At 39.5% G+C, this 17911-nt stretch overlaps 1 protein-coding gene across 2 annotated transcripts; it reads left to right on the plus strand.

Annotated features, from left to right (window-relative positions):
- The first annotated feature begins 86 nt into the window (after positions 1-86).
- On the plus strand, positions 87-13296 carry LOC144628974 (ATP-binding cassette sub-family C member 4-like). Of its 2 annotated transcripts, none has more exons than XM_078487110.1 (7): positions 87-208; positions 3055-3694; positions 4489-4862; positions 5518-6824; positions 8265-8835; positions 9445-9581; positions 10745-13296. In XM_078487110.1, exons 2-7 carry the CDS (start codon positions 3224-3226, stop codon positions 11653-11655), a joined length of 3771 nt encoding a protein of 1256 aa, XP_078343236.1. In that variant the 5' UTR covers positions 87-208; positions 3055-3223; the 3' UTR covers positions 11656-13296. The 2 variants fall into 2 exon arrangements, with proteins under 2 accessions (XP_078343236.1, XP_078343235.1); XM_078487109.1 differs by lacking the exon at positions 87-208 and adding an exon at positions 1777-1888.
- The last annotated feature ends 4615 nt before the right edge of the window (positions 13297-17911 follow it).

Genomic DNA, 17911 nt, shown 5'->3' on the forward strand with positions numbered 1-17911 from the left:
TTATATCAACTTTCTGAACCACGACAGAGACATCTCAGCAAATCACCGAAGCAAGCAAAATATTATTTGTTTTGTTGTGTTTCATGATTAATATCACGACGTAAAGGTCCGATATTGCTTTTTATTTATGCGATCCATTCACTGCCCAACAGTGAGCAGCTAAACTTCACCATTCTCAATTGAAGATATTTCGACGGTCTGCAACCGGGTAAGTTCCGTTACTGTAGTTAGTTCTATATTGCCCGTCGTGGTTTCCTGTGCACTTATTTCTTCATTGACAAGTTAGCAAAAGGTTTGTGCGGGATTGATCAACAAGCCAAATTAACTCGAAAATTGATTACCAAACTACGCATGTGGCTTCTCTCAATTGATCAACGCCAGACAGCAAAACGGTTTTATAGTTATCGAAGCTGTCGAACTAAAAGGTTTAAAATTTACTGACTTCATCACAAGCTGTCAGACCAAGTAGTATTTTCACTGATCGACTGACAGAACCGACAACGTACATTTTTTTCTAAGCAAGTCCCCGAGGAAACTAGCGGTCAAAGGCATGATACCTTGAAGAAACTAGCCTGAGAATACAGCCGCCTCTCATTCGCTCCCGCTACTACTTAGTAGCGGGAGCGAATGAGAGGCGGCTGTATTCGCAGGCTATGGAGAAACAGCCTCAAGCTGCATTGTTACTTAACTATTTGTGTAATTTAACTGGTTTTGATTTGAGAGGAAAAAAATTCATCCAGTGACTTTTTCATATTATTTATATCTAGATCAGTTGTACTAAACGTCCGTTGCATTACGGTAATTTTTAGTTGCATGTTCATTACATATCTTTGGTATGTTTGGTATGACGTGGTGCTTGAATTAATTTTACAACTCACGGCCTCATAATAAAAAATACAATGCTAGTGCTCGGTAGCCGTTTACTATGATAAAATCTGCAAGCCAGCATTCTATACATCAAACTGTTTACAGTGGAACCACGCTTACACAAGACTGCAAATTAACAGTCCGGTTAGCAGTAGTCGGGTGGCAGCTGCTCGCGCAATGTCTCGCATGAATGGCTCGCCACCCTTCGAGTGATCTGCGATCAGGCGTTCTTGCAGTTTTCGAAAGGGAGAGATAAGTGAGAGTGATAAGTATGGAGGGAGGCATCTTCTCAGTGTCTCTCAAGCTAGCCTTCGAGACAGCAACTGTTATACTGGAGGACCAATAATTTAAAAAACAAATTACGAGAGATGCTACACTACCGATAGTGGCGAATAGTTGTGGGGCTCTGAAACCTTTAATTTGATCTCGAGACCTCGGAAGCCTTTGCGATGCATAATGAAGTCACGGCATGTTTTCGTCTAGGAGTCTTAAAATTTTTGCCGCCAAGTCTCGTAGTTGAGAACTTCACCGAGTCGCTCTAAAGTCGAACTTGTGGTAAACGACGAAGGGTTTCGCTTAAATTGAGCTCTATACGAAATATCTACACCGTGTTATTAGTATTATGCAAATCGTTCAGTCAAGCCAAACCGTATTATAACTTCAATATTATCGACTAAGTCATTCTCACGTGTCACGTCAGAAGTCACGACAACAGCGAAAAGAAAGTTTCACTTCGAATTAGTTAATTTTAACTATTTTTTTTATTATTATTATTATTATGTTCACGACTTACTTTTCTTAAACATTCGAGACCCGATATATCGGCCATTCAAAGCACGCCTTACAATTCCGCTCAGCGGATGCTCTCTATTTAGTTCCCAGTCTTCCCCTGCATTGAAACGCCTGGAAGAACAATTAGTCTCCACTATTTTGAGCCGTTTTGAGTGAGTTTCTGCGGCTTTTTTTTTTCGATTGTTATTAAGAAAACAAGTCTTCCTTTAATGCTCCAACATATCTGAAGGTAGGAGATGTTTTATTTTGGAATAAATTTGCAATTATCTCGACGAAAAGATCGATGTACCCGACGATTTTTTCGATGTCGAAGGTTTACAAGGTGACAGCAAGGATGAAAATTATGAAGTTATCCAACCAAGGATGATAATTCTGTTGAAGAACAAAAGAGGGACTAAACCTTCGTGGCAATAATATTGCAGATTATAAGTGCAATGAAGATTCTCCTGATCCAGGAAGGCTTCTAAACATTTGTTTTTGCAACAGCAAAACATTTTCGTACGAAAAGTATTAAACTTCCAGTTATCTGTCCTGACACTCAGCAACTCTTTTTTTTTTTTTTTTTTTTTTTTTTTTTTTTTTTTTGGGGGGGGGGGGGAGGGAGCATAATGTAGATTTGAACTAGTCAAAGGTAGAAAATTTGATATCAAAATAATATACTAATATTCAATAAATTGGTTATCAATCTAGATATGTGCAGTAGTTTTCATGACCAGATCAAAAGTGCAGGACACTGAAAAACATTGAAGTCAACATGTTGTGTGACACTAACGTAATGTTCTACCACGTGTTAGACATAACTTATTTAAGTAACTTATTAATAAATATGTGTATTGACAGATAGCCCTATGTCTTGTTTGTGACATATCCAAATTTGGCTGTAATATGTCAGATGAAACTTAAGATAGAGCAAATGTTATAAGACTGGTCCAAAATTAAAGAATCTCACTAAAATTAATTTGGGCTATAAAGGGTTAAGATGACCGACGACAACAAGCTTCAGGAATCTTCAATTGAAGAACAACTACAACCTCTTTGGTGCAAAAGTCTATTGAATGTTATCGGGGGCTAGTTCAAGACGGGGCTTTATGGGAGAAGGGGCGTTCAAGGATAGATGGGCTTTTACGGTATGCCGTTCGACCAGGAGCCCATGTAATGGATACCCGTTTCAATGGTCAGTAGTATACGAAGATATTTGGAAAAGTGTTTCGGCCTGTTTAAAAAACAGGTTGCACTGTACTTGGTGTAGTACCCTTGTAGTGTGGAGTAGTAGTTTTTTCATACTTCCATAAACGATCTCCTTTTTGACATATTGTTTTAATTGATTTGTGATTAGTGGAATTTTGCACTACAGGATTTAAAATAAATATTTAATGTAATATCCTTTTATTTTAGTTTTCAGAATTAAAGTCAAGAAAATACCATACTATTATCGAAGAAAAAAAGAGCAAGAGTAATGAGGAAAAGAAGAAGAGTGCAGCAATAAACAACAACAACAACAACAACTATCACCACAGTACAAGATTACGATTAAAAAAATAAAACACACTGAAAGTATACAGCTATGTTTGGCAGACTAACATTTAATTTTCTCTCTGGCATTATTCAAACCGGCAATGAAAGGCCTCTGGAAGAGGCTGATTTTGCTTCTCTAGAAATCGAGAGTACGCGATATGTGACTGAGAAACTGGAAGAAAAATGGCAAAATGAGATGAAAGTAAACGGAGAACCCAGCTCTCGACCGCGCTTGTGGAGGGCTCTACTTGAAGCCGTCGACAAAAAGCTCATAACGATGATTGTACTTCTGGCTATTTTAAGCTCTTTCTGCAGACTCATTCAGCCGGTTGTACTCAGCTTTTTCCTGGAAGAAATGACTTCTGGTCCATCCTTCAGTGCGAGCATATTGTGTCTTTATTCAGCTCTTCTATGTATCAGCTATTTTGTTCAAACATTTGCTGTCCATCACGCCACTTATGCCATGTACGTAATGGCAGTTCAAGTCAAGGCCTCCTTGATCGGACTGGTTTACAAAAAGGTAGGTGGACGTCAATTGGCTCCGATACAATAACTCGGGTTTCAGCCCTTTTAAAACACGTTTTTTCTTACTGTTAAGTGTTTGGAGGGTTTTTTGTGAAAAATTTTAGCGTTGTAAATCTTTATCTGCTCTTCAAAAATCGGTTAAAATCCCTCATGAACCAAGAGAAATTTTTTGAATTTCTCCTCGGAAATCTTTGACAGTCTTCGGTCGTCTTCGGTAGTCTCCGGACATCTTCGTTAGTCTTCGAAAATCTTCGTCAGTCTTCGGGAATATTCGGTAGTCTTCGAAAATCTTCCTAAATGATCGGAAATTGTCGGAAAATGGCCGAAAACTTAATATAAACAAAATGAAAAAAATGGGCCATTTCCGAGTCCGCCCGTTCAAAGATCTAAGTGGAAACCATCATATGAAAATGAGTTTCACCTACAGGTCCATTTTCATGCAAATCTAACTCATTTTTATTTGAATGGTTTCGCACGTAGACTCGTTTTGAAACGAGGGGGTAACCGGAATGGCCTATTATATTGGCTTTTTGCCTAAGGTTTAACTGTTTCATGTTACAGAGCCAAAAAACTAAGTGTTCAGTGTTATCGAAGTACCTTCATTGAGACCCTCTTGCCAATGTCTTTTTTAAACTGCCGAAAATATCCACTTGACACGGAAGCTCAGCTAAAAGCTAATCCTAGGTCTACCTGGTCTAACTAGTATTGTCATTCTCTGTGTTATCAAACATGTTGCTATAGTTAATAAGCATGCTGTCATAGTTACTAATCCATACTTTATCCACGCAGATTATGACAACAAAACATCACACCCTTGCTGAAAAATCTTCAGGCTATGTAATAAACTTGATTACAAAAGATATGATCCATATTGAACTAGCCATTACCAACTTAGACTCGTTTACAGCTCTCGTTGAGATACTAGTCGTCTTTTGCCTGCTTTGGAAACTTGTCGGCTGGCAGACGTTTGGTGGAGTAGTCTTTTCAATTATTCTCATCGCTTACCAGACAGCTCTGGGAAATGTTTTCAGAAAACTCCAAAGCAAAGCGAAGTTGACCGACAGGAGACTAAGACTAATCTATGACGTAGTTTCCGGTATCCGTGTGCTGAAGATGAATGCGTGGGAATGGTGCTTCCGTGACTTGGTTTCCAGTGTAAGGCGGTATGTTGTATCTCTCAACTATTCTTCTCAAGTTGTTTCTCGTTCTCTAAGTTATAAACATGTCATAAAGTCGAGTCGTGGAGCCCACTTGTGGTGGATGCCACTAGTAGAGCCCACCAGTGGTGGAGTCATGGTGGAGTCAGGGCGCCCTTTGCTCACTAGTTAGGCAGGGTTTGAAGTAGTTCGAGGAAGTCGACAAATTAGTGACAGACGTATCCAGGAAGGGTTTGGAAAGCTCGTAAACATTTTTAAGGCACAATTTCCAACTCATATGTCTTTTGTTTGTATCTATAAAAGCAACAATCCTCCATCAAAGCCTTAATTTGCCTTCATTCGGGGGATTTACTGTTCAAACTTCAAAAAGGGTAAAGCCTTCGTTCATATAATTGTTCTTGGTATATTAGCATAATCTTGCTAGAGGCCTAATCAGCCTCATCAACCCGAGTTAAAATGAAGTTATCATCATCATCATCATCATCATCATCATCTTCATCATCATCATTATGGGGTTGGGAATAGGCAACGCGCCCAGAAAAAGCAAGAGTTTAGCGATGATCGTTAGCAGAAAGTCTTTTAGAAAGTCTAGGGGGGGGGGGGGGAGCACAGAGTTATCGTATGATATTGCTTATCTACCGAGTATCTACGTTTGTTTCAGATCTGAGCTTAACTTTGTTTACAAAAATGGCGTAATCTTGGCTGGCTACGCTTCTGCGTATTCCTGCTACCCAATAGTTTCTAGTTTTGTCTCTTTATTTCCATTTTTAATGGCTGGAAATCAACTAACACCTCAGAATGTCTTCACCACTTTGGCCCTCCTCGGCGTGCTTCAAAAACCAGTAACGATTCTATTTGCCTATGAGTTACGGTCTCTGCTTCAAGCAACAACGACACTTGAAAGAACCAAGTCTTTTCTTCTTGAAGATAGCTGCGACGAAATTAGTTCTTCAACAGAAGCAAAAGATTCATTACGTTTGCATTCTGACAATATTCACCAAAGCAGTTACAATGAAGAACTTAGTAACCAGTTGCAGTCTCACGGTAAGAAATCACCACTGACAAGACATGTTTGTAATCAAGGAAAACCATTCCTTTGTTTAAGCAAAGTACAGTTCTGTCCATATGAAATATCTGACTTTCTAAACTTGTGTATATCTGACAGTCCATTGGTTGGAATAACGGGTCCAGTAGGATGTGGCAAAACTTCTCTATTTCACACCATCATCGGCGAAATGCCATCAGCCTTTGGACAAATTGCTCACCAAGGACGAATCGCTTATGTTTGCCAGACACCCTGGGTGTTTTCAGGAACGATCCGTGAGAATATTCTCTTTGGAGAGGAGTACAAATATGAAGCTTTCCAACGAGTTGTTGAAGTTTGTTCCTTGAAAGAAGACCTTGCGTCGCTTCCAAGTGGTGATATGACCCATGTCGGTGAACGCGGTGTAAGTTTGAGTGGCGGTCAGCGGGCACGGGTCAACTTGGCTCGCGCAGTTTATTCTGATGCTGATATTTATCTACTGGATGATCCTCTTAGCGCTGTTGACGTAAAAGTGTCAAATGAACTATTTGAAAGATGCATTTGCGGCGCTTTGTCTGATCGCATTCGGCTTTTTGTAACCCATCAACCATTTTGTCTCCAGATGACAGATTTGGTTCTCTTCATGAGCAAGGACGGTACACTGTCTCAAGGCACATTTAATGAGCTGTGTAGATCGGGAAAATTTTCTGAAATTTCTTCACTAATATCTTCGGAAAAAGCACAGGAAGTGAACTTTCCAAGCCCTCTGCCAACGTATGAGGAAGCTTCTGCCACTGATATTAACAACTCTTCAGGCTTGGAAATCGAGGACGAAGATCGCTTGACAGGCTCTGTTTCGTACTTGACTTACTGGAAGTACTTGACATACGGTTTCTCAAAGTTGTCCATGGTGTTTATGGGAGTTGTAATTCTTATACCCGAAGGTAAGTACATACAACCAGTGATAGAAGCATGTCAATGCAAGGTAACTTTATAAAATTGAAAAGTGTGAACTGTTTGCAAGCAGGAATTGAGATTAAACGAATTTGTGTAAAAGTTAGAAGTGTTCTCTGGCTAAGAATTTTGTACAAAATATAAACTTTCGTCTGCCAAACTACAGCCTTTGACGAATGATAAAAATGGCGCGAAGGAATGAATATATAACGTGTAAAAAATTCAGAATAAACATGCGTAATAAGGTGACAAGAAAACGAGAAGGATTTGATAAATAAAGAAAACTATTTTAAAAGAATGGAATATTGTCGGGGTAATGACCTAGCAATGTTTTCCGCTTCAGTTGTCATGGCAGTGTGCCATGACTCGAGAGTTTTCCGAACGCGATTGTCTCCTTTCTCGATAACTCTTGCATTTTTGAAATCAATTTGATGGGTCGTTCATCCATGTATGGTTTGCGACGCTCCATCCTTGTTACAATGTTTTACATTTCTGATGTGTTCTTTTTTACGTGTCTGTAGACATATGCCGGTTTCTCCAATGTAGCTCCAACTGCATTCATTGCAAGGAATCGTGTAGACAACGTTTATTTGAAGATGGCTGGGTGGCCTGAATTTTGGCGAAGGAAGTTCCTGATGTAGGGTTCAATGGGGTCTGGTGACAACTCGAATTCTATTGTTTCAAAGCAGGGGGTGGGAGGGGGGGATGTTGGAAAGGGGAAGAAACGTTTTTATTTATTTAGAGATTTGAAATTTTTACACATGTTGTTAATGATATTACAGTTGCGATGTTCTATCCCGAAGACAACGCAAAAACTTTTAGGTCTTTTTGGTTAATTATATATGGACTACAACCAGAGGAAGTCAAAACATAGTGTGAAATAAAATTTGGCAGGAAATTGCTAAACTGCCAATTGTAATGGTAGTTTCAAACGCCGCTAACTCCGATTTACTTCTAGATACCAATTTGAACTAATCTGGATTTTGATAACAGCACATAAGACTATTGAGGGGGTTTTTAGTGAAACAGTAGACTGAAAATGACTCAAATTTGGGTCAAGCTCATTAATAAATCAGTGCCAGTTTTTAACACCGCGCAAAAAAACTTAGTATTGAAGCTCAGGAAGTTTAATATATCTCAGTCAATTTATAAGGGAGTAAGTGTCATTGACAAAATAGAAGTTTGAGGGTTTGTTTTGTTTTTTTTTTTGGCGGGGCTATCTCGAAGAAGGGGGGAAAAAAAAAAAAAAAAAGAACGTCTACTGCTGCAAATGCCACCGTTGCTAAACTTTTCAGATAGCTTTTATACTGTGAATAAATGGCCGACCTCGATGTTTTGCTTCTGCCCGGTTTTCTTCGACAATAACACTTAAGTTTTTTTATCAATTGAGCTCTCGTTTTTTTTAAGAATGGCCTATTTCTTGTCAACAGGAGCAGTACTAGCTTCCAGCTTTTGGCTTGCGCACTGGACCAAATTACCATGGCAACACCAACAGGATCCATTCAACGTTCATGTCTACATTGGTCTGGCGGGGGGTTGTTTGATCGCAGCTCTATGTCGCTCCTTTCTTTCTTTCTTTGGACTCATCAACTGCTCGTCCAACCTGCATACGGCAATGTTGACATCACTCTTGAAAGCCCCGGTTCGTTTCTTTGATGTGAATCCCGCCGGTCGCATCTTGAATCGATTTGCCAAAGACATTGGTTGCATGGATGAAGTCTTGCCGCCTACACTAGTAGAAGCTGGTCAATACATCATGTTTACCATAAGTATTTTGGTTTTGGTATCAGTTGCAAACGTGTGGGTGATCGGAGCAAGTGTGCCTTTCACAGCCCTGTCGCTGTATCTTGGCAGGCGCCACCTTAGGGCTACACGTGAGATCAAGAGAATTGAAGCGATTACGAGCAGTCTAGTCTGCACACACGTTGCTGATACAATTCAAGGTATTACTACAATACGCGTTTACAAGAGGCAAGAAGACTTCATAGAGCAGTTTTACAGGTTTGCTATCTCGTTATATGTTCGATTAGCAACTGTTTTTGCGGCGATTAGTAATGTCAAGTCGGTGTGAAGTCTGTTCAGAACCGGCGGATCGGAGGGGAAATATGGCTTATCATTACCAACACCTAACACCGCTTTCTGTAGTATAAGGATTGCATACAATCCCCCCCCCCCCCGTTAGGATTTAGTATCTTTATCTCTTTAGTTACTAAGTTTCCCTCACAATTTGCCGGAATGCCTCTGTCTTCCTCTGAATAGCGAGAGTAACTAGACGTAATTAAGAGAAAAGTGCCTCACTCAGGCCGTACATAAGGGCACACGAGGGTATCAACGAAGGTACAACCGATTGTCAGTCACCATCTCCGGCGCTTTGATAATTTGACCATTGCAATACAACTTAAGTAAAAAGGCGCGTTCCTTTCAGGGATGATCGAATCAGGATTTATGATTAATGATTACTCGGATCATGGTACATCAAAGAATCTGATGAATACACAGTAAGAATTCGTAGGTTCATTTGACGCCACATGATCCCATTGATCTCGGATCACTGATCCTGATCCAAAACGAGAGCATCGTCAATTCCGTAAATTTTTCTTACTGTTTTAGTTATCAAGATCGGAACAACAAAGCTTGGTACTGCTACTTCGCCTCTCTGAAGTGGCTCGGTGTTCGCCTTGACATATTGAGCGCATTTCTTGTTGCTGTTGTTACTTTGGCAGCTACATTTCTCTCAGGCGATGCAGGTAAATTTTAATAAACTCTTTTGAACTGATTCATCATGTCAAATTCATTTGTGTAACTAAAGTAGCCAGGTATCGAAAGAGTAAATTTTTGTGGTCTGTAAAAACCTGAATTTATTTTTAATCAAAAAACGTCGTGCACTCAAAATAACTGTCTGCTTACCGTATTTACTCAAAAAAGCGCCGCGGCGCTTTTTAAATTTTTCGCGCCTCAAGTGCGGCGCTTATAAGAGATTAAAGGGCGGCGCTTATTTAAAACTTGGACGCCAAAAAGAATCTTTTATTTTACAGTAATCGGAAAGAGCGTCTTTTGATTGTCAGTATTCGTCTCTTGCTGAGACAGAAGTGGCACCAGCTGCCCTGGCAAAGTTTGCGGCGTTCACAACATTAACAGAACTATTACTCAACATCGCACTTAATGAAACGAAAGGTTCAAGCTTGTTCAAGAGTTGCTTTGTAGTGTCATTTTTAGTTTAACGAAATTCATCAAATAAGCGCCGCATCGGGTCTCGCGGCGCTTATTAAATTTTTTGTCCCAAATGCGGCGCTTTTTCGAGGGCAGCGCTTATTCGGGGGTTGCGCTTATTCGAGTAAATACGGTATGTATTTAGACAGTAAAAACGGAGAAAATGCACCCAGAATATATATATCTGATGACAACTAGATCGTAAAACTGAACTAAACTGAAACTTTATTTACCCTCGGTGTTATGAACCGTGTTAGGCCGCTAGAAAGTAATGCTAATTAAACCGAGCATTTCACAGTATACAGCATAATGCACAAAGACCAGACCACAACACCGGGAACTCCATACATGCCCTACTCTTTATGAGAAGTATGTGGGTTCTTTGACGTCTCCTACTGACCAAAACACTGAAGATGCAGGAGACGGGGCCTACGGTTTATTGTCCTTATCTCAAAAGACTAGAATATCAAACCATTTTCAGATGACATTGCAAAGGCAGCATATTCTCCTCAGTAGTTTTAAGACCCTGAGTGTTGGTCCAGTCCGGGAATTGAACCCGAGAACTTCCGCACGATAGTCTGGCACTTTACTGACTGAGCTAACCGGAATATTAATTTGTTCTAGTTTGTTTTTAGATTAACTTACCAAACGAATCCAAAACTAGCAATGGTTTTATTGCATTTCATCTTTTTTTTTTCAGCTCTATCTGGTTTATCGATAAGCTATTGCCTCCAACTAACTACAACTGTGTGCTGGATGATACAAGCAGTTGGAGACGTGGAGAATTACATGACATCTGTAGAACGAGTTTTAACTTACGCAGAACTTCAGTCCGAGTCCGGTTACGATACATCCAACCCGCACAGTTCTACGGGATGGCCCGAGAAGGGCTCTGTAACTTTCAGAGACGTCTCTCTGCGTTATTACGTGGATGATCCTTCCGTTTTGAAAGGCATCAACTGTGATGTCTCTCCTGGAGAGAAAATAGGCATCGTTGGACGTACTGGTGCTGGCAAGTCTTCACTTCTTGCGTGCTTGTTGCGAATGCCTGCAAACACCGAAGGCGAAATTATCATCGATGGACTATCCGTTGCTGACCTTAATGTTCAAGACGTTCGCTCTGCAATCGCAGTTATTCCTCAGAATCCCTTTCTATTCAACGACGCGCTTCGTCGAAGTCTTGATCCAGCGGACAAATTTGCTGACGAAGAGTTGTGGACAATGTTGGAAAAAGTTCGGTTGAAGTCAACTGTGGAAAATAGAGAAGGACAACTAAACTGCCATGTTACAGAACATGGGGCCAATTTTAGTGTTGGAGAACGGCAGTTGATCTGCTTCGCTCGCGCTCTGCTGTTCGGTAAAAAAATAATTGTGATGGATGAAGCCACGTCTAGTGTGGATAATCAAACGGATGAACTGATTCAGAAGATAATTCGGAAGGAAATGGTTCACTGCACTGTGATCACAATTGCCCATCGTTTGAGTACAGTTATTGATTATGACAGAATAATGGTTCTTGATGGCGGAAAAATTGTTGAAATGGATTCACCGAAAGTTTTACTTGACAATGAGCTTAGTATTTTCTACAAGCTGTATCACGGTTTATCGTAATATCTGCAGGATTGTACTCTATTTACAGTAGAAGTTGTCCTTGTGACCAATCAATTTAAGACCACCATGGACACCATTGTGAAACCATGTTAAACGTTGTAATTAGTAGCTCTCGTAAAGGACCGCTGCCGTAAGCGACCGCGACCACTGCGAAGCATCTCATATAATTTTTCGTAAACTAATAAGGACTTTCCGAAATCAAAGCGTGAACGTTTTAAGAAAAGCTTATCATGCTTATGACTTGCTTAATCGATACTTTACTTTATTGCCATTGTCGCGTTTGGGAACGGTGGCAACCACAGGTGATACTAGTTTTAAATTTTCGTACTTCGCATTTGTTTTTCTAAAAAAAATCCTTCCATAAACGTTTACGCTCTAATTGTAGGCTGTGTTCCTTGAATCCTCTCAGCAACTGTTTACGATGATTTTAGTACGGGGAGGCATCGTACACAATTGTATCTAGTCTTGCAGAACCACCTTGTAGGCTGTTACATTACTTTAGGCTACACAGCGAGTTATAATTCAGCAGTTATAATTCAGCATGCAAGTAAAAAGATTATCGCGGCAAATATTTTAGGTGTTGCAATTTCGATAGGCTAGTCTATCTTTGCTCTCGCAGCAAGTACATGCAAGCTAGCAGCCGGTCGAATTTTGCATTTATGGTTCTTTATCTCAAAAATTTTTGCGGGCATTTTTTCGCTATCCCTAAATTAACCAAAGATGTTTTCCCTAGAATTTTGATTTGCATTATCCCTAAAATGGAGTTGCTATACCTTAACCCTGTAGGTATTTAAACATTTATCTCTTATTGATAAAATAGTTTTGTTAGTTATACCTTATCCCTAAAACGCCTAAAAGGGCTTCAGGTTGTTTCTATTTGCTTCAATAACCGGGTTTTCTTTGCACGTTAGAATCGGTCATAACTGAGGTTAGCAAACGGGTTTTGCTTGATTCACCCGCCACCGAATTACTTGGCTTCTCTCACCTTATCTTCATCAGGCAGTAAAACAGTTACGTTAAATGTTTTGAAGCTGTCTGACCGATATACAGTGCAAAGTTAGACTTCCCGACAATATTTCCTTTTTTTATTTTTATTTATTCGAAAATCACATAATAATATTAACATACAAAAAAAAATTACGCTACAGTGATATTAATTGTTCCTTAGACATATGTTACTTACAATTAACTACAATAGGTTTGCAATACTATAATTATACAAAGTTTGTTAAACACTATAACATTACTTACAGTACTGGGATAACTTTATACTTGTTTACAATTCCATTTTATAGTTACAAACGCGATAACATTACTCATTTAATAATTAAGGTTAAAAGCTATTAAAAAAAATATGACTAAACGTTTTCGACATTTTTGACGATGATCAAATAAATCGAAAACGTTGAGTCATATTTTTTTACAGCTTTTAACCTTACTTTTTTAATATATTTCATCGGCGAAATGTACATATTACTTACAATAATTATAATCGTACTTATGAAGCAAAACTAAGGATACGAAAAGATACAGGAGAGAGGAAAATACCTTAGATAACCTAATACAACTAACAATGTAAAAAAATTCAGATCTATGTCATACTAATCAAAACTTTCAGATTATAATACCATACTTACTTTCCTTATCACTCCAAATAATATTTTGTCAATCTCGCTGTGAAGAGGAGCCACGACAATTAGACCACCATGAAAGCATTTTAAAAGGCCAAGTAAAAAAAGTTGTGTTTCGTCCCGCCCGCTTCATTTTTGGGGGCCGCCTCTGCTTTTTTTATTGTGGGCGTTGTACTTTCACTTTGTACCTAGTTCTCCTCAATTAAAAACAAAGAAAATTCTATAAACATGGCTTCTTTCTGCGTTTTAATACGCACTCAAGTCAACATTTTAAAGCCTCGGCACGATAAGTTCGTACTGGACAGGTCATTTATTTTGCAGCATTTATTTCACAAGCTCACTTCTAGGGAATCGGACGATGAAAAAAAAAATAATAGTGATGAATAACTACAAATAGCGCCCTCCCGCTCTCTTTTTTTCGTATAGTATAGAAATCCGGACGAGAAACTTTTTTTTTTACTAGACCCAAACGAACTGAGAAGAGATATTTTAATCCTTTATATCTTAGCTACAAATTAAAAAGAAAAAAAATCATCCCATGGGTTCCAGCAAGTGTTGTAGATATGATTTCCATGTTCCACTCCCGTGGGGGGGGGGGGGGAACATGGGGTTTTATACGGGGAGGCTCCGCCCCAAGCTCTAACCCTTTACCTTTTTATATACCATTTTGACAGAAATTGTACCCCTTTTGCATACCTTTTACTGAAAAAAAGGTACCCCTTTCATATATCTAAAAGACGTGACATAGCCTTAAAACAGGACGTTTTCTTGTCATTTTTATGAAGTGCTTAATAAATGAAAATAATACAGCCATAAAGTGGGTCTGTTCGAAATATTTTAATTACAGGCCTTTTAAAAAACCTAAAGACGGATTTTCATACCCTTTCATATACCTAAACTTGTGAAATCGCTACCCTTTTATATACCTGAAGCCTGAAAAAGGTACCCCTTTCGGGCGGAGCCTCCCCGTATAGGCCATTATATGGAGTCCCCCCCCCCCCCCCCGGGTTCCACTGTTGACTTCGAGTATACGTTTTAATTATCCACGCCAGCCTGAGTTTTCCTGGTCAAATGGTTTCACTTGCTGGCGGACGCAACCGGCACAACATGGAGTAGAATCCCGGTAACTGGAACTCGGATAACTCGAACACCCTGCTAACTCGAACTACTTCCATTTCCCTTGGATTCGAACCCACTTTTCAGTCATTTTTATTCGCTTAACACGAACTCGGATAGCTCGAAAATCCCGCTAACTCGAACTAGTTTTCGTTTCCCTTCATCAAAGTTTGGGTCAAATTTACCCCGATAACTCGAATTCCGATTCTTGAAACTTGGCACGAGCAAGAAGTTATCACGTATTTGACAGCCATTTTCCACTCTTATCATAAGATTTTATGATCTTGTTAGAGTTTCTGACGAGATAAGTTTAATCTGCACTGTACTGTATCGTTCTGTAGTGTACTGTACTTTACCGTTCCCAAATTCGCAAGTAGCCAATCAGAAGCGCGATCTACTGTCCTGATATCCTACGATATTAAGTAAATAACCTGATATGCCACGATATCATAGTCACTTTAAAGTAGTGTTATTGTACGATGAATTGAAAAGGGGTTTTATAATAAAACAGAACCTCCTTGTTTAGATTTAGCTGGTGTTTACTGCTCGTAAAAGGAGAAAAACTTTCCTGCCAAAACTTAACTTGAGCGCGCTCACCAATTGCGCGATGTTTGCCGACGAGTACTGAAACATTCAGACTGAAACAATGGATTCGGAGTTTTCAAATGTTTCGCAAAATTTTGATTTTGAAAATTTAAAGAATGAAGTGTTGTAGTGAAGTGTTGTATTCGTTCATTTATTTTCGAAAAAAATCTTAGCATAGCAAAAATGAACATTTAAGAAAAACCCTTACCACTTTTCGTCACAGTAGGTTCCAATTCTGAGGAGAAATAAAACCGCCAAGTTTAATACTTCCCACCATCCGCTTTTCGACTGCAATGAAAACCCTGTGCCTGATAATATATTCAAGATTGCAGACTTTGTTTTCGCATTCCCTACGGCCAGTTTGCCACTTGGGGATAACAAGTCTTGGGAAACATTAAAACATCATTTTAATAAGAAAACCAATTTTCATATTTGAACACTCGCTATGCCCAAGTGGCAAACTGCCCGTGAGGAATTCGAAAACAAAGTCGGCTATCTTGAATATATTATTGAGCACGAGGGTTCTCGATGCAGTCGAAAAGCGGATAGTTAGATGTACTGAACTTGGCAGCTTAATTTCTCCTCAGAATGGGAACCCACTCTGATGAAAACTGGTAAGGGGTTTTTGTAGATTTTCTTTTTTGCCATGCTAAGATTTTTTTTTCCGAAAATAAATGAACAAATACAACATAGGGGAGCTAAATATAAAATATCTAATTTAACCTTGCACGCGTCATAAAATTGTGCTTCCTGTTGCACTGCTTGTGTTTGCTGTAGGGTTCTGATTCCTCACTTTCGTTTTGATAAGCTTTTGGGGATCATTATTCTTGCAGATGACCGATAGTTTGGCTGCACTGTTCCGCTATTTGTGCGTCAGTTTACATGATTGCATAAGCGAAGCATTTTTAGATACAATTTGACCAGCATTTTGTGCAGCGAGTTGCACGGTCAGGATTGTCATGAAACATTCTGATACAAAACTTAAGAGCTCTGAGGCTTATTTGCTAAAGTTTGGGAGAAATCTGTCGTCGGGATTTAAAGTTATAGACATTTTTGGTAAAAACTAGATTTTCAAAATATGTTAAAATCTTAAAAGATTTTATTCCAACTGAAAAACAAATGACATTTTCCGTAAATTCGAACATTTTTCATTCAGGACGCAAAAATTCGAAGAAATCGGTGAAATCTTTCCTGCCAAAAAGCGCGATTCAAAAATGCAACCATCGCGTAAATAAATAGGATCGGGCCACCTTAAATTATTCAATTAAGGCACCGCTTGAATCAGTGAGCCGTGTACAAAATTTACATACAGTATTATTGTTGTTGTGCAAATTGTTTAGTCAAGCTAAACCAATATTATAACTTCAATTTCAAAGTGACAGGTCAGAGCTCTCGGCATCAAAGAGAAGTTTTATCTTCGAGTCGCTGATTTTATTTTGCTAAAATTGTATTATTAGCAGCTCATTTCATTTGAAGATGACTGACGTCAACCATGGGCTTTAGTTGAAGAACAAACTCTAAACTTCTTTGTTCCACAAGTGTATTGAACGTTATAAATGTAGGTAAGTATTTTCTTCCCTTAGTCATTTTTTTTAAAAACTTTTGTGATCTATTCTGGCAAGTTATATTATACATAAACAACGTGATCACAATGACGTTATTGTTCGTTGCCCCCCTGGGGAGCAACTAGCGATGCGTAAACCCTTGGGAAGAGCGCTCTTTCGTTTATAGTGTTTTTGTCGAGTAAAGAATGTTAAGACTCCAGAAACAGTCTTTTGTTCTTGCTGCTTACACCTGTTTCAAGAATTTCGGCGTAACTTGGATGTATGTCGTGGCCGATTTCTGCATGATGTTTAATCGCGGAGTTGATATTTCCGTTTGTTCCGGGCTTGTGTTCGGCCCCTCGCGATTTCCAGTTTCTTTTGCTTTGCCCAACGTATGCAAATGAGCATGTCCTGCAAGTCACTTTGTATACGATTCCTTTCAACTGCTCTTTATTCGGTCGGTCCTTGGGCTTTTTGAAGATATTTACTAACGTTCGTACTGGTTTAAACGCTGTCTTGATGTTTTCGCGGCTCAAAATCCGTCGAACGCGCTCCGATACTCCTTTCACAAATGGATGGACGTGTATGCCTTCGGGTTCTCCTGGGCTCTTGGTTGCGTGTTTGTTTTGTTTGATTCGCCAGCTGACTTGATGAAGCTCTCAGGATAACTGTTAGCTTTTAAGTCATTAATAACGCGCTGTTTCTCGTTTCGTCTTTGCGTAGTTGTTGATTAAATGCACTTAACTCGGTCCATTAGAGTCTTAACGACAGCTCTCTTGCTTTGCGCTGGGTTGTGTGAATGGAAGTCTAAATGCTTGCTCGTATGTGTGGTCTTGCGGTATACACCCACCTCGATCCTACCATCCTCATTAACGGTGTTGTTGGTGTCCAGGAAGGCTATGCTGTTCTTGCCCATAACACCGTTAATAATCCATCCCGTATGTGAAAGGAGTGTCGGAGCGCGTTCGACGGATTTTGAGCCGCGAAAACATCAAGACAGCGTTTAAACCAGTACGAACGTTAGTAAATATCCTCAAAAAGCCCAAGGACCGACCGAATAAAGAGCAGTTGAAAGGAATCGTATACAAAGTGACTTGCAGGACATGCTCATTTGCATACGTTGGGCAAAGCAAAAGAAACTGGAAATCGCGAGGGGCCGAACACAAGCCCGGAACAAACGGAAATATCAACTCCGCGATTAAACATCATGCAGAAATCGGCCACGACATACATCCAAGTTACGCCGAAATTCTTGAAACAGGTGTAAGCAGCAAGAACAAAAGACTGTTTCTGGAGTCTTTACATTCTTTCCTCGACAAAAACACTATAAACGAAAGAGCGCCCTTCCCAAGGGTTTACGCATCGCTAGTTGCTCCCCAG

Source organism: Oculina patagonica, chromosome 10 (genome assembly GCF_052425735.1).
Source record: "Oculina patagonica isolate OP01 chromosome 10, crgOcupat, whole genome shotgun sequence".
Classification (NCBI taxonomy): domain Eukaryota; kingdom Metazoa; phylum Cnidaria; class Anthozoa; order Scleractinia; family Oculinidae; genus Oculina; species Oculina patagonica.

Coding starts and splice junctions, on each gene's coding strand:
- LOC144628974 (XM_078487110.1), top strand. CDS start 3,224: ATGTTTGGCAGACTAACATTTAATTTTCTCTCTGGCATTATTCAAACC. Junction 4,863..5,517: donor TTGGTTTCCAGTGTAAGGCG/GTATGTTGTATC, acceptor CGTTTGTTTCAG/ATCTGAGCTTAACTTTGTTT. Junction 6,825..8,264: donor TGTAATTCTTATACCCGAAG/GTAAGTACATAC, acceptor TCTTGTCAACAG/GAGCAGTACTAGCTTCCAGC.